The following is a 25,358-nucleotide window of genomic DNA, read 5'->3' as shown; positions in this document are numbered from 1 at the left end:
TTAAACCTATCAGACTTTTCTTTTTGAAAAAATAAATGGTAACGATAAAGAAGGAATAATAAACGTCTATCTACTGCATTAATATCGCATGTCTTTTTTTTATACATCGTAAAAGTTATTACCTATATAATTTCTGTAATCGAAACGAAATTTCGTATTATTTGTACGAAAAAATTGGATTGCAAAGTAGTTTGTCTTGATTATGATTATTTCTCTATGTAGAAATGTTTATAAACATCAAATTCAGATTAATTATAAATTTCACGGATAGTTTTTAAGTATTCAATCAAATACATTTTTTGTACAATAAAACACGTCACTAATTTAGTATTAGTTAACTAATAATCACAGATATCAAACACAAGAATATGGCACTAAACTATGCAAATAACCTTGTATTTTCAAACGAGTGAATATACGTGTTATATATAAATGAGAAATAATAATAGAAGAAATGTAAATTAACTATTAGAATTCTTTAATCTCTTTAAAGTTTAACTTCCAAAAGTTACATTTTCTTCTTTTTAAATCTAGAATTTGTACAGCGAGATATATGTACTTTATCCAAACACTTGAGAAAAATAATCGAGTAATTTTTTAAAATATATGTTAAATCTTTAAAGCATAAATTATGTAAAGGCGCTATAAATTCGAGTATCGTATTGAATGACGTTTCATGTAACAAAGCTCTATCGTTTTGGTAAGTATACAAAGTCTAAGTACATCTTTTTAATTTTACGTGATGTTTTCGATTTTAACCTGAAATTTTTGAATACATATTACTTTCTCGTGTTTTATTTTAGTAACATGTAAATTAAACAAGTTTTAAATCATAATTAAAAAGTGATGACTAGCTATGTTACTTGCATTGTGATCTCTAAGAGTATATCTATAACAAATAATGCTGCTATATGTATTAAAAGGACAGGTTAAAAAATTGAAGGAAGTTCATTTTTCCTGTTCTATTTTTGTATGACGTTACTGTTATTTCTATGTTATTTGGCAAATTTATTGACATCACATTTTGCGAATTAAGCAGTTGCTTGAAATTTTTCAATATTAATCTGGAGGAAATAATTAATCTGGAATAGAAAATGTTAAACTTCTATAGTAAAATATTTCCTTATTTAACATGCAACTTTTTTTATATGGGCTAGAAAGGAGAATATTTAAATATACATATATTTTATTATGTTATTTGATTTTTAATCTTACCTATCCAAATTCTTTTAAACTATAATGTTGTCATGAGCCAGCTTTTCTCATTTTTCTGAATTTAAATAATTTTGTTCCATCAAACTGAAAAAATATAAAATCTAATGTTTTAGAATGTCAAAGAGATTAAAGTTGGTAGTAGTTTTATGCACTGAGGTAATTCATACTTTGCTACATAAAATTTTATGCTGTGAATATATACATGCATGCAATCTAACAAAAAATTTAATTTTAAAGTTGATAAAGAATATCTTTTATTCGTTTATATAAAAATATCGAGTTTGTTTCTAACACATCATGGTGTTTCATGTAGCTTAGCAGAATGTATTTAAAATTATATGTTAACGTAAATTATCTTACCTTCTATATACGAGTTATAAAATCGTAAAATTTGCATACAATTATTTTGGATTATAATATATTTACAAAATTATATACAAAAGTAATTTTTATCCGATTCATATAAAAGATTTTAATTACGTTATAAATGACGAAATTTTGCTCTAAATGATTACAAATATACTAAATTTAATTAAAATCAGGAGAACTATATCAAAATTAACTAATAGTCTGATAAAATGAAATATAATACTGCACAGTTTTATACATAGTAAATTACGAACACTAAAGAATTTTCTATTGTTTTAGTAGTATGAAACTGTGTGTGTCCGACAAAATATACGTACAATCTACAAAATGTAAATATCTTCCATGATGCTGCTTAAAAATTTAAAAAAATTACGCTAATATTGATCTTCGAACATTGTACTATACACTTCGCCGGTATGTAAATATCTTCCCAGGATAATTTATCTTCTCATTTATACAACATTTACAAGTTTATGATGCCACAGTCTTATAGGAGTAATGTACACTTAATTATTTAAATCTCAGAAAAATTTCTTACAGTAATGAATTTCCATAATGAGGTGGTATCGATCATCGACTAGTCTTTTTACGTTTGCGTTTTGACTCACCGGACGGATTCCACTCTGGATCAACATCGGTGTAAGAATAATTTACTTTAGGAACGTTTCTTTTTGAGCTTCTTGTTTGCCGTAGAGGCGACTGTGTTTTCTTTACCCTTTTATACGTTCCTTCTTGCTCTATCGTTTCTATCTCAAATCGCTTTATCGACGTCACGTCTAATAGATTCACCTCTTCCTGTTGCGCGAATGTTTTAACTGTCCTCTGAAGGCAAGATTCTTGATATATAGTATTATTAGTTTGATCATTTGTCGATCGAAATTGACACTCGATCTTTCTTGCATTTTCGTTCGCGAGATTCTGATGTGATTCGGTATCCTGTACATCTTTGTAATAATTTCTTCTTATCAAATGTGAATTGCAGTGATAGTCAGCATGCAGTTCCTGCTTTTTCGTAAGAGACAGTTCGTATTCGGATTTAACGATTTGATCAGACCTTTTCCGTGTATTGTCCAACGCTTCTAAAGCAGCTATAGACATCATAGGCATAGCTGGATAATTGTCTATTTTTTCAGTTTTTATAGGTGTCCCCGCATATGCCATAGCATGCGCCTTCAGCCTTTTCTTTAAAGGCAACTTATTCTCCGCATCTTTTTTAAACACTCCTTTTTCTGAATCGCACTGTACTCCCAGTTTTTCCAATGACTTATTTTGCAAAAGGTTGTTCTCTATTTTACACAATAATTGATCGTCGTATAATTTTTCTATAACGACTTCATTCTTTGCTCTGTCATGCTCTTGGACGGCAGGGCTTTGTACTGACGAATGCGTTGGCAAAAAATACGGACTACTTTCGATACAAGACACGTGAGTATCCGTCGCTGGATGTATACACTGTCTGCAATGCGCGACGATATCGTAGGTGCAATTTAAACAGGAGCAATGCGATCTTCCACATGAACTACCCGATTTCGCGTGCGAATGAAGGGAAGTGTTAGCATTAATTTGCAAACTACACGATACTGAGGTGCAATGTTTATGATATGGTACGCATAATTCCCCATTGCCTGCACAATTTCCATAGATCGGTGGTAAGGTAGTTGGATGAGTGGCAGATATATGTAAGGGATGTTGAGCATTAACTTCGTGTGGATGTGAGTGAATTCCATTGAATGCCGGGATCGTGCAGTTCGGCGCGATGTGATTAGGGATATTGAACTCTTGCTTGATATTTTGTCGATAGGTGAGATTCGATTTTGATTTCCGCTTATCCATCGATTTGCTCATTAGGTTTACCTCCTGATACATTTGCGAATTAACAGAAAGCATGTCAGTCGATAGCGGTGTTTTCTTTGAATATGCTTTCGTGTCTGCAAAATTCTTATCTTCCGGTTCAATCTTGATCCCTTCTACGGAACACTTGTTCTCTTGATACGATAATTCCTTGTTGTACGAAGTTAATTCCAAATTACACGATGCATAGTCCAGAGAAGTTGCAGCTTCGAATTGTGCACAGTCTTCAGTTGGAGATATCCAATTTTTCTCTTTTAACCTATTGATCTCTTCGTCGCTAGTGTGATCCTCCGAATTTTCAACTGCTTTGTTTATAATATACAGATTACTGTTAGGAGACTTTTGCAACAAAACTATGGTTTCCCCGTTTAGTATTACGTTTGTATTCTCTTTCACGGTTTGCGCATTATTCTCAATGGGGGCGAAATTATGCGTCAGCGCGTCCGTGTCGTAATTTATGCTTGTTTCCGGATGAGAGATGACTTTACACAACTCGCTATCACCGTTTCCACTCTCTGCTTCGTTAGATGTTACTTCTACTCGAAGCTCGACTTTATCTATGGTGTCCTCGGGATAAATGCCAACGATTCTATTGATTATTTCTGCGGATGGATTTTCAAGTAATAGGGAAACGGTATTTGACGAATCATTTGTATCAGTCTCGTCATCGGTGATTTGATTGTAACACGCATACCTCAAAGATGCGTAATCTTTTACTTTTATTTGGTCGCATTTTACATCGGATTCAGGCTTTAAATGTGGTATATGCTGTGAAACACTCGCCAACAACGACAGACCATCGATATTGTCTTGTAATTCAGAATCTTGAACGATATATTTATTTTTGGCAACGGTACACGCATTTTTTCCTTCTGTTACTTTATATAAATTATTACACTCCTTTGACGTGATTTCTGATGAAACTTTGTCAGATTTGCAAGGAACATCTTCCTTATTAACATATTTGCCAATATTATTATCGCACTTGTCCCCTACAGGCTTCTTAAAGTTTGTATCGATACAAGAATTTTCATTATTTTCATTATTTTCAATATTTTCATTCGGGCACGTTGCATTAATTGTATTAGAAATATCTTTCTTATCCGTAGAATAAGATTCGAAAATAGATTCTCTAATATTATCGATGCTTGATTTATTTTCTCTTATATTCTCGTTTATTTCGTCATAACTACAGATTTCTAATTCTGGCCGCGTGCAGAATTCATCTTTCGCTCTGTTTACACACTTTGATGATTTCGATTCCATTCGTGATTCAAACTTCTCTTGCATTGTCGAAATTTCGACAAGTATACCTGATGATTCTTGCTTCTCCTCATAATCTAATACATTTTTAACAGGAGAAGCTTCAACTTTCTGGATTCTTCCAGTAGAGATTGTTTCATTTCTATCATTATTTTGCGGCGTAATTAATTCCTCGCGTCTAACAGTCCTGTTAGAGTAGTCAGATTTACAAACACTTTCACTGAAACAAGTATTATTTAACATTTTATCGCTCGAGACATTTTGATTATTCCTTTCGAGCTCTAAGTTTTCCGACAATGTTATCCTTTCAGTTACCTCGTCATTAATTACATTAAAATTAGAACGATTAGAACTATCAGCGTTATCTTTGGAATTATACTGAGTACAAATTGTGGTATTATTTACACCTGGGCATTCTGTTTCTAGATCACAGACTTTTTTAAAACTTTCAACTTTTTCGCGTGTTTCAGGCTCTGAGAAAACGTCTGTTTCTGTCAATCGCTTGATCACAGTTTGTTTATTAAAACTATCATTCTCCTTCTCGTCGCTCTGTATATTCGAAATATCTGCATTACTTAAACAATTACCATTAACAACGCTGTTTGAAATTTTTGATACTTGCTTCGTTAGCGGGAGTATCTCGGTTAGAACTGTTTTACTCATCATTGTAGACGCTTTAATATTTACTTCTTTAGTATTGACTTCCGTACCAATCGATTTTCTTATACTTTCTGTACAAGTTATTAACTCCTTGTCGATTTCCATCTTATTCTCATCATTTTTAAGGACAATCGTTCGGCATGTATTAGATTCGTTTTTTTCACTGAGACTTTTCGTGGCACATACCGATTGAGAGGAATCTTCCGATCGATGACTAATATTTCGTGAGGTATTTGATGGATGTGTAGTAAGCCCGACATGTTCCTGCCTTTTCTTCCTGTGTGATGCTTTTACTATCTTCAAATCGATATTCTTTTTCGCTTCTTCTAACCATGGTAATTTTCTAGACTTCCTTTTCTTTATACATTTCTCAAGCACTATATCATTAGTTAAATCGATAATTACAATCTCATTGGACTTTTTACATTTCCTCCGCAAACGATTTTTATTTGATTTAATTGTTTTAGAATTAACATGCTCCGTAGAAATATTATTCGAAAAAGTACCTAAACATTTAAAACTAGTTTGTTCTTCCAAATTTAAAGTTTTAAAAGTATTTAGCAAAGAAATAGATTCATTTTTTTTATTTTTATCTGATATAATTGAATTCACGTTATTATCTACATATTCTACATCTTTCTTAACCATATCTTCCGACTGACGTGCATGAACATAAATTATTATTAATTTTGTCGTAATTAAGTTATATTATCTTTATGTGAATACTAATAGAAGTTTCATAGATTAATTACTAGTTTTATTATTTACATAAAAATAACTTTATGCAGTAATTAGTATAGTTTGGAAAACGTTATAAATATTTTTGATAGCAATTTAAAAATGATGATTAATAATTATAAATATGTCAATTGAATATAACAAATGTGCATGAAAAGAAATAATTAGTATATAGATAAATACCATTTTCGAATTAATTCTACTGGACGAATCAATGGGAGTTATAATTCCGTCCTTGTATACACTTCCATTGCTTTTTCTGCAATATTGTGCAAACATTTCACAATGTTTTTTTATATCAAATTTATGCTGCAATAGAGCTTTCGTAGAATTTGGTTGACTCTTTGGCACTTTTGGCAATACATCTTCTAATATACTTGATGAGAATGTAGATGGCAATGGCCCCAGAGATGCAATTGCAGCAGCTGTTATTTGATCTTTTACAGCCACATTTTCATTTATTTTTCTCCACAAACGATAAATAAAGAAGTAACGAATATACATAATACTTGATTCTGGGTGAATGGGAATATTTTTTATTATTTTCCTAAAAAGGGAAATAGTAGTGTATATGTATGTATGTATGTATATATATAATATATATAATAAAATAATATTCTATATATATATATATATATAGAATAATACCAATAAACGAGAGTGAAATTAATTTTTAATATAAGTTCTTATTTGGTATAATTTTTAACTGAGGCAGTAATTCTATTGCAAATGATAAAACTAGTTTATATTTCTTGATTGAATTTTCACAAACTAAAAATGGAATAAAAAAATGTCAGGAATAAACTCTTTTACTTTATTTTATACTTACGTTATAATTGGATCTAAAATATGATGATAACTGCAACACATCAGTTGTACCTTGATTAAAGTATCTAATAAATGTTCCATGGAATGTTCTGAAAGAGACATATATAAATTTTCTTTTAGGATAACATACAATATTTCAGCATTTTAAATCATTTCTATTTAAATTAATTGCTGTAAAATATTTGTGTGAATATCATCATACCTAAATAAACATAAAGGCAAGAAGTAATCCTTGCACAAATTTTATCATGATTTTCTCTGCTTTTCCTAGATGCTTTTAGTTCCATATCTATATAGAGCGCTAATAAGTCGGACATATTATTTAAATAACTGAACCTATCATGATCCTAAAAGGTGAAATTTGTTTAGTTTTTAGTAACATAAGAAACAGTTCAGCATACAAAAATATTAAAATTAAGAAAGAAGCTTACCTCAGAAAGTTCACGATAAATATATAAGAACAACATTAAAGTCTCACTAATAGAATCCTTTAATTTTGCTGCTCTTAAAGGCCTTGTGTAACATTCATTTACACTGACACTTACATTTCTGTAAGCAAATTATTTACTGAAACATTTTTCATTTTCTTAATACGATAAAACTGATAAATTTACAACATGCAATCCATTTCTACCCTATCTAAAATTTGCAATTCATACAATTTTTTATATTATTTTATTTATATATAACAAATTTATGCTTAAATATATAATTTATTAATAATTTATTTAAATAATTAGTAGGAATATTATATATATGTAAACATATCACTGATATTAACAAATATCAAACAGATACAAAAATTTAATTATGTCCTGAAAGCATAAAAAGTTTAATAAGTATGATTACAGGATTGTACAAAGTTATTGAAGTTTTCAATAATAAACATTGTTTTTAAAGTAGCCTTGATGTGATATAAAATAATTAAAACAAACAATAATTTTTATAGTAGTAGTAGTAGTAGTAATATTTATTTATTGTCTTATCCCTTATGTAATAATATTTATTTATTACGTTGTCCCTCATGTAATAGTATTTATTTAGTGCATTGTTCCTTGTGTAATAGTATTTATTTATTGCACTGTCCCTTTTGTAGTAGTATTTATTTATCGTTTTGTACCTTACAACCTCAACATTTTGTAATAATTACATTTATTTCTATTTTTATGCTTAATAATTTTTATATACATTTTTGATTATTGATATTAATTTATAATTTGAAAACATTTTATACTGATATTATTGTTATTATATCACTTTCATTTACAATCGTACTCAATATGTTTTATAATAATTATTTGGTAAATATTTCCTAATGTTTCCCTAATATTTCCATTGATCATAATTTAATATTTAAAAAATTATATCTTTTAAATTTAGGACCATATAGTCACTTCCTTCTTCATATTTTTCGTACCACTTTATTCTACTGCGTTCTAATAATTTTCCTATTACAGATATTTGATGTTCATAAAGGAAACACGCTTATATTGTATATATACATTTATTGTATATTATTATTATATATATAATTACATATATATATTTATAATAATACCTACATATAACGTATAATATCTAAAGAACTAACTTATCTACTATTACTGATTTTTAAACCAGTTCCCAGAAAAAATATTACTGGTAAACTGAAAATAGGGATGATACAAACTTATAACGATATAATCATTACCTCACATAAAATTGCATAAGTTCTGTTAAAGATGCCATACTTTTTTCTGTATGTATACACCTGCACATTTTCTTAAACTCTAGGATCCAAGGAAACAGCTCAATAATTGATGGTTTTGATTCATCATTGTTCAATTTTAGTCTTCCATTGTTTTTAACCATTTCCTTTTTGGTATCTGTACATTAACAAATAAATAATTGTTGAAAAATTTCATTTGGAAACATTTTATAAAAATAGTTTTGTAAATGGTTATGACAGCAACAGATTTTTAAATACATTAAACAATTTTATTCTTTTTTGTTTTTATTGTTTAAAACAAAATTTTAGTTTTTCTATCCAAATTGAATTTTTTTTTAAAAAACTCATTCGAAAAAAACAAATTTTATCTCGTTCACTTCATAATGTAAATTGTTTAAACACAGATGCCACACATATTTAGCACGAATAAAAAGTTTCAACAGAACACCACAAGCAAATGTACATAATATACTTATATAACATAATAATTGAGGCAATGTTATAGTAACGTAACATATCACGTGTAATCAATTTTTGTATTTATTTGAAAATTTATACGTAATAGAAAATATTTTCTTCTTATCGATATTATTGTACATGCACTTATTATGCCACGAGCTCAATAAATACTTTCAGCTACATTTACAAATAGAACTTATGCAGGACTTTCTAATTAATATCAGGAATTCTAATTAATAGAATTATGCAGGAGTATCAAAAGATTTAACGAATTATTTTTACTAATTATTTAACGTTCTTAAATAATACGAAATGACGATAATGATAGTAACAGAAATCAATGAAATTTAACATTTGATAGTCGAAGTAGCAGTTTAAACACTTTCTTTATTATTCAATAAAGTGTTAACAATATTTATGGTTTAGTAAATCTATTATGGCTTTATTAAAAATTTTTTCAAATTGATACTTAAAGTTTATAATAGACGTAAGAATTATTTTTAAATAACCTGTATATGTATGTTTGTGAAAATTATAAAATATCACCAAGTAATATGTATTCACATAGAGATTAGAGAACATATCGAATTAAAAGTGTATTTAATAAATGATTTAAAATAAATGCGCTGAAAAACGTAATCGAACGGCTAATTTTGGTGTTACACACAGATGCATTATCCACTTAGCACAAGAATGATTCTTCACAGAAAATTTCCAAAACTATCACCAAAAAGTGTAATACGTTTATTTGGAGATTTCATTTGCATTTTTAGAGACTTGGTTGGTAGTCATTGAATTGGCAATGCCAATAAATGTAGCGACAAATCGATCGAATGCGCGTCGAGGAGGTTGCGTGCGAAGACTAGCGTGTTTCTGCCGCTAAACATTCGTAAACAACCGGTGAAAAACACTTTTTAACGAACACGATAACCACATACCTTGCACCCGAGCGTTTTCGTTTTGCATGCTGTTTATCCGCTCTTCCACAACACAATTCATTTTGTTGAAATTTTTTCAATAAATGTGTTAATATTTCGTAGAAACGTTTTTCCCTACCAGAGTGTACTTCATGTTAGAGACCGAAGAAACTACCGCGTCCGCGTCTCTCCACATACTGCGCTCTCGGTAACGGCCATATTGACACTGGCATTTGGTGCATCCACCACAAGAGCGCGTCTCTTACACCCCACTGTTACCAAGCTCACATCTATTATCTTACACTTAAAAGCACACACTAAATACCAGAATCATCTTGTATATTCCTCCTCTTCTTAGTTTTTTATTGATGAATTTTTATCAGTGTTGTTACATGTATATCATTCAATGATATTACGAATTGTCTTAGTTGCCGATAACTCTAAGCTGTAAAATTTCGATATTTGGCGTTCTTTGAGGGTTAAAAGCAGCAAGGGTTTAGAAATAAATGGCTGATTCGTCGGTCTTTCAGGTAACTCAGCCAATGGAGACCGAGCAACATGTAGCGCGCAAATCATGAACCGAGAACATCGCCATCCCTCCCCCGCAAAACAGCCCAATCAGAACCGAGCAATTAAGTAATTACAACACACGGTTGCTTGTATACATATACGTACATAGTTATTTTTTTATGCTTAGTCTGAATGTTTTTTAACAATGTTTCCCGTTATAAGAATTTAATTGCGGTAATAAAATAACACTTAATCAAATTGAAAATGGATTGTAGTTACACTTAAAGAATATATATGAGAAAGGCGGTAAATGTGGAAAATTTTTCATATCGCACTCCTTGACTATTATTTCTTATTTCTGAAAAAGATAAAGATAATTAACTGATCTGATGAACTGAATATATGAGACGCAATGATTAACAAAATTATTAAATTATAAAAAATATATTTGTTTGTTGAATTTGATATATTGTTGCTTTACATATGCAATATAAAAGTATGTAAAATTGAACTATCAGTAATAGAACGTTTTTAATATTTTAATAATTTATATTACATAGTTTTGTACTGTACAACATACATTGTACATATTAAATTGTAGACAACACAAATATACGTATTACACTATATATTAAATTATATCTCTTTAAAATAAAGTTGTTGAGATTTAAGCCTTTGCAAACAAAAAAATATAAATTTTTTAACCAATTCTTTAATATATTAACATATTTGTAACATTTCTTTTACATAACATAAAAATGCTTTATGGAACATAATTCCTAGTTTAAGGATACCTAGATGTATATAAAGGATATGGATACCAATTATGTATTTGACCAAAAAATTTTCGTATTGTAAAATTAGAAATAAAAACATAGGGAAGAATAAGTATACATCCATTACAAAAATTTTCATGCACCATCTCTGAACTAGAATTCCACAAATGTATTTCAACTAATTTCTTACTCATTTAAGTTTTATGTTAATCAATGGGACAATTAATTATGCTATCAATAATATTCTTACACATTGATATTTTTTAGAGAAAAAATGGTAATGAAACTGGTGGTTGGCAAAGAAAAAGTAATGGATCTGAAATCCAACGGACATTTCAATAGCTAAAAATTGATTGAACTGTGAGGTGGTGTGCAAGGGCGCGTGCGCAACAACATCTGGAAAGCTCGGCTTGCTCTTTCGGTTCTTGTCGGCCGTAGCCGCGATCCTCGGTTCCGACGGTGTCGCCTACCTCGAGCTCAGTGAGCCGATGTGTGAGCGCCGCGACGCCCAGAGCAGCCCCGACGTTAAGCGTCGCCGACATAGGTTCGAGAGGCCACGTTTTCTTTCTCGTCTTCGTCGTCATCGTTGTTGTCGTTGTAGTCGTCATTTTCGTCATCGATTTCTTAGTTGACTTTTTTCGATCGGCCATCGTGGTGGCGCACGCGGCTGCACATCGCCGATCGGTTTGGTGCGCGACGAAAAGGGAGACAGAGAGAGACAGAGACGTGTACAGTATATATCTTCCTCTATCCCTCTCTCTTCTTCTCCTTTTATCGGTCTCATTCTTTCTCTCTCTGAACCTCCACCGCCCTGAGCATTTCTGTCTTTCTCAATCTTGATACTCGTATATGTTCATTCGCTTTCGACACCATCGTCTCTCGCTGTCGCTGCTGTCCTTTCCATCGGTGGTTCACGTGTCCCGTGAATGCGTCGCAAAACGTATCTTCTCTCTGCTCTCTACCGGCGATCTCTCGTTGCTTGGGGAACGTATAGCCACGAAAAGGAAAGGGAATGACCGTGGCCGAGGACATGATCAGCGATGAACCAACAACAAGGAAAATTATATAACACGTAAACGGATACTTAAGTACTTACTACATGCATATTCGATCAATTTTTGCAACAAGCGATTCAATCTGCTACCTATGGATATCCTTCGATAACCGTAAGAAAACCATTCGTAGTCGATGCTTCTTTCACTCCTTCGTTCGAACGTGCTGTTTCTCTGTTTTCTATTTTATTTTCTTCTCTACTTCCTCCTTTATCTTTTATGTTCGTTGTTCTGGGTGGAGTATGCAGAAAGAGAGGAATACAAGACAAAAGATACGCATAGAGAGAGAGAAAGAGGTAAAAGCGAGAGAAAATGTGATTGAGTGTGCGGGTGAACTATGGAAAAAAGGTGGGGGGAGGGGGGAGATGGGGATGAGGCCATTGGGAGATGATATATATGTATGTATACAGAGTGGCTGTATGGAACAGAAGGGGTGCATGACACGGATGAATGAAGATAGCGATGCGCTTCGATATTGTTTCACGAAGATTCTTCCAAATTACGATAAACCAGTAATTACAACTTTTACGATACTCGAGTTTACTTGATATCATGTCTATCTTCGCGGAATTTTTTAACAATCTTCGCTGATAGATCAAAGAACGTACATCATGTATACCAACAAAAGATATCGTTTGAAAAGCATTCAGTGAATTATTATATTCGACTCAAAAGTTCCCTCCCTAATAGCATTGGAGCGAACGGTTACCTTTTTTCCTTCCCTGTTCAAATTTCGCCTTCAAGCACATATATATGTAAAGTGTACATATATCATTTAAATGGCGATTAAAGATTTGATTCAGGTTTGACCTGTTGATTCTGCGGAAAACGCTTGTCGTTATGCGAGGCATGCACGTTTAGTAATTTACCTGATGTTATCAAATCGGAATATACATACTATAGTCAACGTGTAAGCACACGATGTTATACGTTCGAAGTGGGTTCAACCACCACAAGATACGCTCAGGGTGCGCTCTGTTGAATGAACAAAAATTATACTCTAATTAAACGTTAAACGGTCCTAATTAATTCACTTTATCTGCCCTGGATCATCTAATCAATTAAATTGACCTTTATAATACGAAAAGAAATATTTTATAATATTAAATATATTATCGTTATAATATTTTTATCAGTTTTTAATAATCTCATTCTTTATTTATAGTTTTATGCTATCAATTTTATAATAAATTTTCCAATGATTTCTTTTACGAGTAGGAATTTAAAATATTTATGACAATTCTTTTAATAGTAATTAATTAAATCGCTATAATACAAGGGAACATTTTATTGGAAATGTTGTCATTATGATATTTTTGTAAATTTTTATGACTTTATCCAAATTTGCTTATAGTATCACAGTTTCAATTCTACAATTAAACTTCTCAATGACTTCTTTTATAAATATGAATATATAAAACATTTATGGGTACTGTTTTTGGTGTGAAAGTTTACACGAAATCGTAAAATCGAGAAGTTGCACATTACGGCTCGTTCGATCGTTTCCATATTATCGTCCACGCCATGCACGAGCATTTTTGAGCAAATAAAACCTTTATATTTGTACAACTGTTAACCGGTATAAAACGAAACTCGTAAAATGCCCAATTCGTGGAAAGAAATTTCACATAGTTGTACGTAACTTTATGGTACGATGCATTGCACTTTACATAAGGTGTATTTTCAAATGAATATAACATAAAACAGTTTGTAAACGGTGTAGAGCAACTGAGCCCGAGATACAGAATATTCCTTCATTGTTTTCCAATTTATGATCTCATCCTGCCATATTTGTATCAATATTAAAGTACGAAGAAGAGATATAAAAATTAAGAAGATACACTTAAAATGATTCTTCTGAAATTCAAGGTTACAAGAAAACTGGAGGTTATTTAGAGATAGAAATAGAAATTCTTCTATTGATTTAGAACACATGTTTAAGTTTATACATCCGGTGTTTAGATAAAATCCTAACAATCCAATTTACTGAAAGTATAAATGAAGTTACTGCAACAATTTTTTGAGTACCGTAATGTTACAGTATGTAAATATCTGACATATAAAAACTTACTTTTAACACTGATATAAATTGTAAACATGCGAAATGTGGGTCAATAAGATATTCTGAATATTAAAATATAACATTTTAGTAATTTTTTTTGTTTTTTCACTAATGTTTAATTTTGAAAGACACTTTGGAGAAAAATAAAATTCACGATTTATTAATATTTTTAAACGAAACCAAATTAATGGATAAATTAATTTTATTTGCTTTTTTATTTGTCGATTTTTGCATTGACTAATTAGCAATCACGAATAAATTAGATGAGTTAATACAATTGTTGATTTTTCGTACATAGTATATTTTAGTAATTATCGTACGAATATCGCAAATCTCATGATTACATGAAAGGATATGATCGTTTCAAATAAATATAAAATAATCCCAACCGAAAAATATAAAAGATCTCACGATTCATATTAAAAAAAATATATATTTCAACATTCGAAATATTACATAAATATTACACAAGACGGAAGTATCATGCTGCTTATACTAATTCACTAATATATCGAAACTTGAAGAATATCGATCTCGTCATTCGGCAAAATGCCATTATCCAGTTATGCGATTTTTTTATTAATTTAAGCGTTTATTCAATTTATTCGAATAAGTTGAAATTCGCATTTATGTAATCAGACTTATGTTCCTCTTCATCACAAGAAGAACAACGAACACCTTTTTAATCTTCTAGATTATCGAATAGTTTCATGTGTAGAGCCTTTTGCTACGTCGGTTCGAGACGGAAATATAAAACCACATTTAAGAATTAGATGATAGTTTGCACGTAGGAGTGAAAAGCACGATAGAAAACGCGAAGAATCCGTTCAATTTCTCGTTGCTCACTTTGAATGTCGATGCGAATACTCACGGCAGTGAACCGGTTACTTATCGTTTGTGAAACATTGCCACGAAGAAAATTTATATTTCTGTGTGGATTATACGTGTTACCGTGTTACTACGGGACTAAAGCATAGACGATGAAAGTTTATTAGAATAAATTCGTGCATACAAGATTCATTGCTGGACGACATCTATATGGTGAGTCCTACTTATTGATGGTATATATGTTGTCCTTTTAGAATTAGTCTTTGTTTTATAAATTACAAATTTTGTACTGGTTGATTAAAGAATAAATCAGTGGTAAATTTGTATTCGTTGGTTAAAGAATTAATCTCAGTGTTTATCATTTGCATTCGTTCTTAAATGAAATGTTTGTTTCAATAGAAAACTGCATGTTTCGATGTTCTATATGTTTGTAAATATAAATGGAATTTGAGAGTATACTCTCTATTATCCAATAATTGCGAATAATATTTTAAAGTCACATTATATATTAAATTTCGTAACCCGTAATATGTTTCTTATACACGTGCTGCAATGTGTAATTTATTTAATCAGAACCAAAGGTTTGCAGATATATTCGTATAAATATATTTCGGTGTATAATTACAGTTTCATCGAAAACAAAATTTATTCCGCGTCATTAATAAACCATGATTTGATACATATTTTTCACTTTCGTCGTTGGAACTTTTAATTTTTTTATTATAACTGACTCATACATGTAGTATTAGGTTGCGGATGTGTATGCTTTTATAAGGAATTTAAAGATGCAAAATATACCAAATAGGATACTTTACATAGAATATGTAAAAATATGTACATAAAATATTCAAAGTATATTATTCGTTGTAATATTTAGTGTATGAAATAAATCTATGCTTAGGTTTTATTTTTTTAGTTATATTCGTAAAAGTATGGATTTGTAGTATTGATTTTAAGTAACGATTGAAGGTAGATTCGAGTTAGATTACTTAATTTTAATTTTTATTGTATATACACACACATACCTTACGCGATAAATATCAAAAATCATTTTATCTCCTAAAATACAGAAAATAAATCAAAATGACGTAAGAATTATTGTGTGTCATTGTTATATGGTTCAAAAGTATTGATTTCAAGTTAATGATTTTTATTTAGATATTTTTAAAAATATTATATATCTCAAAAGCTTAGTTCAACTATAAAAACACACATAAATGAGAAACATAACATTTGAAATTAATTAAAAACAGTAACGAAAGGTGCTTCAATGTTTTTTTAGGTAACTTTTGATACTAAGAAATATATTTCTATTTGTTTTATACGTAGATATAAATATATACATTCTTTTCACTTCTGATATTGCAACAAAGTTTGATTAAAAGAGGAATAACTTAGCGAGAGAAGAAAATGATCATTCGATCGGTGATCATTTCAAAGTTGTTTTTAAGTTGGTATCAAGGTTCAGTCATTTTATATCTGTACAGTTTAGAACTGTTAAAAACTATTAAAAACGCGTTCATAACTTTAAGGATGAAAATTTCCACAGCACTTGGTGGAAGATTTTAGGATATCAAGGAATAACAAATGCCAACCAATTGTTCACGAATACTGGTATAAATTCCAGGCATTAACAGGAGTGTTGAAATTTGAAAACTTTAAACGATTTGAATATATTTCTTTATTTTATATTTTTTGTATAATTATATCATTAATTTGATATTTGTACAGCATATCACCTGAAATATCGTTATCTACTGACTTTATTAAAAAATGTTTCAAGTGAACTTATTTATTATACAAGTATCCTCATTTGTATGTATCCTATTTTGATTTTGTGATGTCTTATATTTTTTTGAGATATCAAGGTGATCTGGAGATTTTTTAACAGTCACCCTATATTTTTTATACTCCATTGCAGAAGGTTATGAATTCAACGACCTGTAATAAGACCTTTAGTTGAGTTTTGTACCTTAAAACGAAATGAAATTTTGTGAAAAGTAACTTACTTTCCATGTTTCCGTTTAAAATAGGTGTGTAGTGAATTATGTCTCATAGGTACACTGCAAGCCGTTCGTGTTTCGTACCGACGCGATATTATGTTGCGTCGCGCTGTTTGGGAAAATGTCGACACATGTATGAAGGGTCACAACTTTGAACATCTACTTTAAATGCAAACATTGATAGTAAGTTACTTCTCACAAATTTTCGTTTCGTTTTGAGGCTCAAGATCAACTAAAGGTCACCTTATTATAGATAGTTGAATTCATAATCGTAATCTTTTTAATGGCTATAATGGAGTATAAAAGAGGTTAGGATGACTGTTAGAAAACCCAAGGTCACCTTGGTATCTCAGAAAATACAAGGCACCGAAAAATCAAAATATATTCATCTGATCAGGCTCCTTTCATCAGGCTGATTTCACTTCAAATAATTTTTGTTAAAGTCAGTAGATAACAGTTCTTATTGACTCATTCTATATAAGTATCACGCTTTAATCAAATCAGGTAATAATCATTTTACTTATTAAAAGAATAATACGTGTTGAATGTTGAAGATTAGATAAATGCAGTTGTCTATATTTCTGAATATTATTTTGCATTATTATACATATATCGTTTTGTTTAGTTACTAAATAATCTATTTACAGTAGTAAATACTTTTTTCATTAGAACGAGGAATTAGAATGAGGATTACAAACAATTATAATCTTTTCTCTCATGAGCAATGAAAAATTCACTTGAATATAATTGGATATAATGTGATGTATAACGAGTAAAATTTTCATTAAGCATTTTATTAATTCAAATTTGTTGTATTTAATTTCTCAAAAAGAAACTTCGTGAGCAATTCATTCACAAGAAGTTCTGGTATACTTTTCTTTACAATGCATTAGTATGAATATAACTTTTTAAATTTTTTACAAAAAATAAAAAAAAATTACAGAAGTTATAATTTTCTGTTAACTTAACGTTATATAAACAGTGTTTTACCTATATTTTGATTTTGTTCGAGAGCATCGATAATTTATTTATAGTAAAATAGCAATTGACGTTTTAATAACAAATCATTTAAATACTTTCATGATGCATTGGAAGAGTTGTTAAAATTTATAGTAATTATTTCGAGTTTACCTTCAACGCCAATTTCGATGATTTTTTAATATGTTATAAAGTTCAACATTTGGAACTACTTTGTCCTGTCACGAAAACGTCAAACTCTCTTAGTTTACTTGCAAGATACCTGCAGAAATACGAAAATATGCGAGATACTTGCAAAAAAACTGTCAGCAGTATCACACATGGTAAATTTTGCTTATAATTGTGCGTCCGTGACAGTGGATGCCGATGGATTGTTGGCCATCTCACGGTGGCCGGATAAGATGACACCTAACCTACTCTTACATAAACTATAAACAAAAGATAAGAATTAGGTTAGGTTAGACGTTATTTTATCCGGTTATTGTAAAGCGAGTTTCACGCGGACAGATCTTCGCGAATATCTTGGAAAGTAAAAGAATTCGACATTTTCATGAAAGGAAGAAGTTATCTCAAATGTTGACTTTTACAACATGTTCAAAAATTACTGAATTCAACGTACAGAATAAGGTTATGAATAATTATTAAATTTATACGTTTAATTTCTAAAGTTCTCAAATTCAGGTGAAAAGATATAAGCAACTATTTTAATTGACATAAACAAAATCAAATGAAACTCTTAATTAACGCAAACAATTACTTAAAGCTAATTATGTACGTATATGTAGTACATACTACTAATGTTATTTTATTATCTTTAGGATGAAAAAGATAATTAGATATTTCACTTCTGTTTATTGGTTCAATCCTTTTGAACATCTTTTCTACCATATTATCATTGCTATAATGCATGATATGAAAGCATTAAATCTTCAATGATGAAGCTCAAGTTGCTTTCCAGAATAATCGAGTAGAAAGCAATGATGTAGGGTATAAATTATAAATGAAAGTGAAGTCAATGAACTCGTATAATCCTAATCCGTGAATACATTTATCGATCCTTTACCGCTGTGTATACTCTGCAATTATACCATCATGAAGACTACCGAGTTAAATGGAAGAATATCACGAATACCCTGAATTTACAGTTCAAATTCCTGTGTAGAGTTTTCAATTCAGTTTCCATAACTATGCATTTTTTAAAAATACTTTATATTTGAAATTAAATCATTTGATTATATTGTCTTCAAGAAATGATTAATTTTTATGAAATATAATATTTTTTAAGTAAATAAAAAATATCTGAAGGATATTCTTTTCTTATGGTTCTTTACTTTTTACTAATGACAAATATTCCTTAATTATGACTAACATTCCTCTTTTATAATCATATTTATTTTAAGCAATATTTGTTAGTAGTTTAATAAAGATTTACTGATGTAAATGAATTACAAAGTTTTAAAAATATGATTTTTTGCAATTGATATAAATTTTCTAAATAAATAATTGATTGAAGTTTATAAATCAATTTTACAGTTTATTGAAAAACTGGGATAGAAGCAGCATTTTTAAACACTGAAAATCTTTTCAACAGATTATCAGTGGATTAAAAAGAACATCTGCTACAAAAATAACACAGGGAACCATTCGTATTTGGAAGAGAAGCAATATCAGATTTGAATGTTTATTTTGATAACTATTATACGTATATTCTAAAAAAAGTTACATCTTCTCTTATTTTTAAAAAGATAACTTACTATCACCTATTAAAACAATACATAATTCTTTATTTCTTTAAATTGAATTTTAGGATATTTGTATCTACAATTTTAATTTATTTTTAAAAAGAAATTGATGAAGCAGAAAATATCTTAGGCGAATTGTATATTGTGCTGTTTAAATATTAGCACTATTTCACATTACTTTATCTCGATAAGAAAAATATAGTATAAAGCAAAATCTAATACAAAATTATTTTATAACGGTAGAAGCTATTCTACAAATTTATTTAAATCTCTCCTTATCTAAATTTTATTTAACTATATACCAACAAATTTCAGTATCTAGTTATCTTCATATTATTTTACTTTTTTATTTTATCATTCCATAGACAAGATGAAGGTCCTATATATCAAAAGTTTATAGAGAATTACTTTATAATATATACTAACGATTTATTGGACGTAGATTTTTCTAAATGTTTTTTCTTATATAAGTTTTATGTAATTATCAGCGAATTGAAGTACTAGATTACTTTATATCAGGTTTAAGTTGTTAGTTTCATAATCTCAAGAAAATTGCAATATGACATTTAATATTGTACAACTCTTGGTATTTAATTTAATATTTTTCTGAATAATGTGATTTAAGCCCACGCTTATTACGCGGTGGAAAGACTATATATATAATGTATATATATTATAATATTAATGTATATATATAATGTATAATATTAATGTACAATATAATGTATATATATTATATATTAATATATAATACTATATATATAATGAGTACACTCATTACTTGACGAAAAGAGGTTCTTTTTTACGTTTGTGAATCGATTAAAAAGGGCCTAGCAAGCTGAGTTTACTTCAACGCCTATCAATCTCTTTAATGCATACTGTCACATTGTTGTAACACGCCACGATCAAAGGAAGTGATAGGTGATGTGTATTCAAACGAGTAGTAGCCGCATTTCTTAAGAGCACAGCTTCATCTTAAGCTCGACGGCGTTAAAATTGCCAGATGAAATCCTATTAAAACGAATATTGTACGCAAGCAGAGTATGTAATACTCGTACTTTTCATGATCAGAAGTTTATTACATGGTTTAAGTATAACCAGATTATTATTTCAATAAAGTGTACGTGAACTGTAGGATAACATAAGACTTGAGTTACCTATCTAGACATCTTAAATCATAAACATCTTTTAAATGTAATCTTATTTATTTTTGTTACGAGAAATAAAGGAATTCTTCACATTTTAGAAGTGTTCGATATAATCGTTCTTTTTTCATTTTTTAGATGATAAAGTATATTAGATATTACTGCAAAATATATTTTTATAGGAACTATTAAATAAAATAAAACCACTATTTAGTATTATTTATGTTTAAAATAAATTAATAACATTATTTATAGTTAAAAAATATAGCGCTACAGCGGTTTGTAATTCTGGTGTCAGTTATATCTCTAGAGAGATATACTAAAGAATCCAGTATAATAGAACAAAAATTATGAACGGAATTTTCAATCTGTCGTAAAAATTATGCTTCTTTTAAAAAGTATATAATATTAAATATAACTATATATGTACTTCGCTTTAATATTTTGTAATAAGCTGGTATAATATGCTAGCAGAGTACGTAATCTGCTGGATATTGCTCTACATTAGTGGTATAGTATACAATTAGATAAATTATAATTAATAATGTGTAACCTAATTCCACATCCCACAAAATGTTCTGTACGTAATTGGTTTATAATTCAGTTATTAACATCACATGTTTGTAAGTAAATATTATATGTATGCGGAGTATAATGAAATTTAGATTATTCCGGCTGATATTGCAAGTAAGAAAATAACAATTAAAAGAGCATTTGTTAATGATAAGAACAATCTTTTTAATATCAGAGCTAATTTGTTACTAATATTAAAATCTGTTTTGATAGAGATTTTTAAAGAAAAATATTTATTACAAATATTTATTATTCCTTTTAATGTTGAACTAATATCATTGGAAATATTCAGATTTCTAACAATTTGTTATTCTCATATTACTAATCGAAACATAAAGATTTAATTCTACGTACATATATTGAATATTGATAACAAAAATATGTTTCATATGTAAACATATTTCTTTGAAACTGTTATACATATTAGCATAAGAATAAAAAATAGATTACATATTAAATTAAAAAACTAATTATAATATCTATTATGATATAAAATTTGTTTTTTATAATGAATAAATTTTGTGTCATGATTATTTTCAATTATTAAAAAGGCAATATTAATATTTCTTTACTAAAACTAAAATTCAAAATAATCCTTATAATTTTGAAAAATTATTGTCATTTTTATCTTTTTTAAAATAATTTATTATAATAAATAATCATATATTTTTAAAAAGTGATATGTTTGTGTGTCTACTATATTATTCTATAAAACCTGTTTATCTAATAAATTTGACGAATTCGATGTAATCTTAAACCGATAGGATTTCATACAAGTCTGTTCATATTCCAGTATGTATAAAGTTTCTGATCGTGTCACATCTCGTAACTCTTGCTTCTTTGTACTTTTTAAGTCAACCTTATTTAAATAGCCAACGACATAAAGAACTCCATATAGATATTTGAGTGCCACATGAGCTATATATGTAAATAGATACATATACGGATTCTTCAATTTCACATCACATTATAAAACGATGAAATGTTCCAGTACCTTGATGTTTCTTCCGCTTCATTACTTTTCACTGTTCATTGATTGCATATCAAATTTGTGAACAGTATATTAATTCTATTCTTTTGTATTTATACAGAAAAGATTTAAATTATATTGCTTTTCTTATATTGCTATTTAAATTATATTTAAAATATATATTCAAAATAAACGATATAAATGTAGATCAATATTTTATAATTCGTCAATATTTTAATATTCAATATTTTATAATTCTATAATATTCTTTTAGTATTTATTATTATTTATTATTTACCTCATTTATCCTTTCTAGCATTGAGAAGCTTTAGTTTTAAATTCTTATATTTGCTTCTAACATTATTTTAGTACAGAGATCATAAATCGGTAAATGAATTAATAACAATGTAAGATATATTAATCTAGATAGATCCATGCGCTTTGTTAATTTAATTAGTAAAAATTTTAATTAAAAATAACATTGGTGGACTCACCCTTCTTAAAGTTCGCGCCATGCACACATAGCCGCACGTGGTCCATCAATGGGTGATCTAACCTCAAATACACACTTCACACATTGACACATTGTACACACGGTGACATACAATCGATATTTACAGTCGATATTTGCTTCGGCTTATAATGACTTTCTCCTCTAAATATCCACTACGCCACTGTATACTACATCATTACTTGTCATGTTATCGCATTCGATTCATTTGTTTTCGTTTCACATTTTTTCTTTCGTAAAATCACTTTCTCGTTCGTAACTATTTTGGACGACATTTTGGTTGCGACAGTTTTTCTATGAAGCTCACTGATAGCTTGTAGATAATCGATGTTGTCGGTTCAGACTACCTCACACGCCAGAAAAGGTCTTAAAGAGCTTTACTCGTTTGAAGGTCATTTGCCGCTTAAAGGAGATATAACAGTTGTCGGACAATTACAACTCGCAGTTCGATACCGGAGAAACCAATAAATGTTCTGGCGAGTTCGTTCGTTTTGTTTCGCCGACGTGATCAGAATCAACGTATTCCGAATCGATAACGTTGCTCCGAGTGGCCGCGATATTTCTTAGAAAGAGGTTAGGTCTTGTTGGGAATGCAATTTTATACGTAATATAAGCATGATCCGGGAACGAAAACCGCGATTCGTATATACATATACGTGGAACCACGGCGTAGAATAGAAGTTTTTGCAATGTGAAATGAGCAAAAGTATCGAGTTCGTGATATCGATCAACCGATTTACATGTACACCACGCTTAATATAATTCGTATCTCATTCCACGAATACACTACTTTGGTAATTAACTCACACAGAACTTGCGGTATAAGTCGCTCAGGGCCACTAATACCAAGACTTAACGTAAGAGAGCACACTTGCTGTTTTTATCACAATGGAACCCGTTCACCACTTTAAAGATACTCACCGACAAATAACGGTTAGATCGGACCTTTTTGAACACACGGCCATCGATCGACTGTTTCTTTCCCGAGGAGTCCAATATTCGTCACTGTCTGTAAGTCGTGACTCGCGATTGCTTCCAAACAAACGCAACGTGTATAATGATACGCCTTCATATGTATTGTGCCAGTGTTTCTCACGCTCATTGGATAGTGGTGACCAAAAGCTTAGTAACATGCTACGATGAGTAAGAAAAATGGAATGCTTCCCTGATTGTCACCAACTTATCTGTTTGTTCTTTTTTTTGACATTTTTCTGTTTGCGCTTGCTATTGACTCACTTTGTCGCGTGCGATAGAAAGAATATTTCGTTACGAAATCATAGAATTTATATACACGTTATTTAGAGAGATAAACAGAGATGGAGCTATAGCGTAAATGGTTCGGATCAAGTTAAGCTTACAGCAATGTAAAGCAGGATTTCTTTTCTTTAAGAATGCAATCCATTTTTTTAAGGCAATGGAAATACATTTATAATTTATGTAACAAGGTTTCAAGTAGATTATCGCTTTCTATATCTATAATATATATGTACATACCTATGTACAATATGTATATTATAAAATAATATAATAGCTTTTAATTTTATATTTATTATAGGAATGAGCATTGTAACAAGAACTTTTGTTACAAAAAAAAAGACTAAAATATGTTAGTAAGATATCATTTTTGGTTTATGTATCTTTATTTTAGATGTATTAATATTACTTACGAAGAAAGATTTTTTTTAATAATAATGGAATTAATATCAACCTTTTCGTTTTAAGTCTAATAATAATGAAAATTTCATTTTTGTTCTATCTAAAAGAAACTTCATATATAAATTGAATTAAATTTGCAATATTATAACTTAAAAAGTAATTCAAAGAAACTATTTCGCCAATTTAGATTTAGTTATTATGACTATAATTAAATGCACAGCCTGTTCCATCTTGATTCCATCAAATGGTGTCAGCATATTCTATGATTAGAAATAAGAAAAAGATATTATATAAACATAGGGTCGTAAATGTTTTATTACCAAGTTATAGCCGGAATATCAAAATCATAAATGACTGGTTGGTTGTTTGATTCTGCACAAAAATGTTGTCAGTGTTGTATTTACAAGAACGGATGACACTTTGAACAAGAACTTCAGTAAACATCATCAATCGATCAAAAAACAATCCAGTCATTTTGTCATTTATTATGTATAATTTCTGTATTTTTGTTATAATTTTCTAATAAAGCATTTAAGACCCTATT

General features: G+C 29.4%; 2 protein-coding genes across 10 annotated transcripts in view; one reads left to right on the top strand and one right to left on the bottom strand.

The window, feature by feature from the left end:
• Window positions 1-1,215: 1,215 nt before the first annotated feature.
• Window positions 1,216-24,240, bottom strand: LOC132904594 (uncharacterized). 6 transcript variants are annotated; one of them, XM_060955228.1, is made up of 8 exons: window positions 10,030-10,513; window positions 8,615-8,789; window positions 7,356-7,473; window positions 7,127-7,271; window positions 6,926-7,013; window positions 6,280-6,643; window positions 2,193-6,015; window positions 1,216-1,299 (listed from the first exon to the last, which is right to left on the bottom strand). In XM_060955228.1, the coding sequence occupies exons 1-8, from the start codon at window positions 10,088-10,090 to the stop codon at window positions 1,295-1,297; spliced, it is 4,779 nt and encodes a 1,592-aa protein (XP_060811211.1). In that variant the 5' UTR covers window positions 10,091-10,513; the 3' UTR covers window positions 1,216-1,294. The 6 variants fall into 6 exon arrangements, with proteins under 6 accessions (XP_060811211.1, XP_060811210.1, XP_060811212.1 ...); XM_060955227.1 differs by lacking the exons at window positions 1,216-1,299; window positions 10,030-10,513 and adding an exon at window positions 23,142-24,240 and having other exon boundaries at window positions 1,864-6,015; XM_060955229.1 differs by lacking the exons at window positions 1,216-1,299; window positions 10,030-10,513 and adding an exon at window positions 12,391-12,512 and having other exon boundaries at window positions 1,864-6,015.
• LOC132904609 (adenosine receptor A1-like) overlaps window positions 11,754-25,358 on the top strand; it is a 305,875-nt gene continuing 292,270 nt past the window's right edge. Inside the window, exons 1-3 of one of the 4 annotated variants that reach the window (XM_060955267.1) lie at window positions 11,754-11,838; window positions 12,299-12,366; window positions 15,285-15,449. The gene's annotated coding sequence lies outside the window, so the exon portion shown is untranslated. The other 3 variants (XM_060955266.1, XM_060955265.1, XM_060955269.1) reach the window with 3 other exon arrangements.

This window comes from Bombus pascuorum, chromosome 2 (assembly GCF_905332965.1).
Source record: "Bombus pascuorum chromosome 2, iyBomPasc1.1, whole genome shotgun sequence".
In the NCBI taxonomy this organism is placed as follows: Eukaryota; Metazoa; Arthropoda; class Insecta; order Hymenoptera; family Apidae; genus Bombus; species Bombus pascuorum.
The sequence above is the reverse complement of the archived record's forward strand: the minus strand, read 5'-3'. Positions and strand labels throughout refer to the sequence as shown.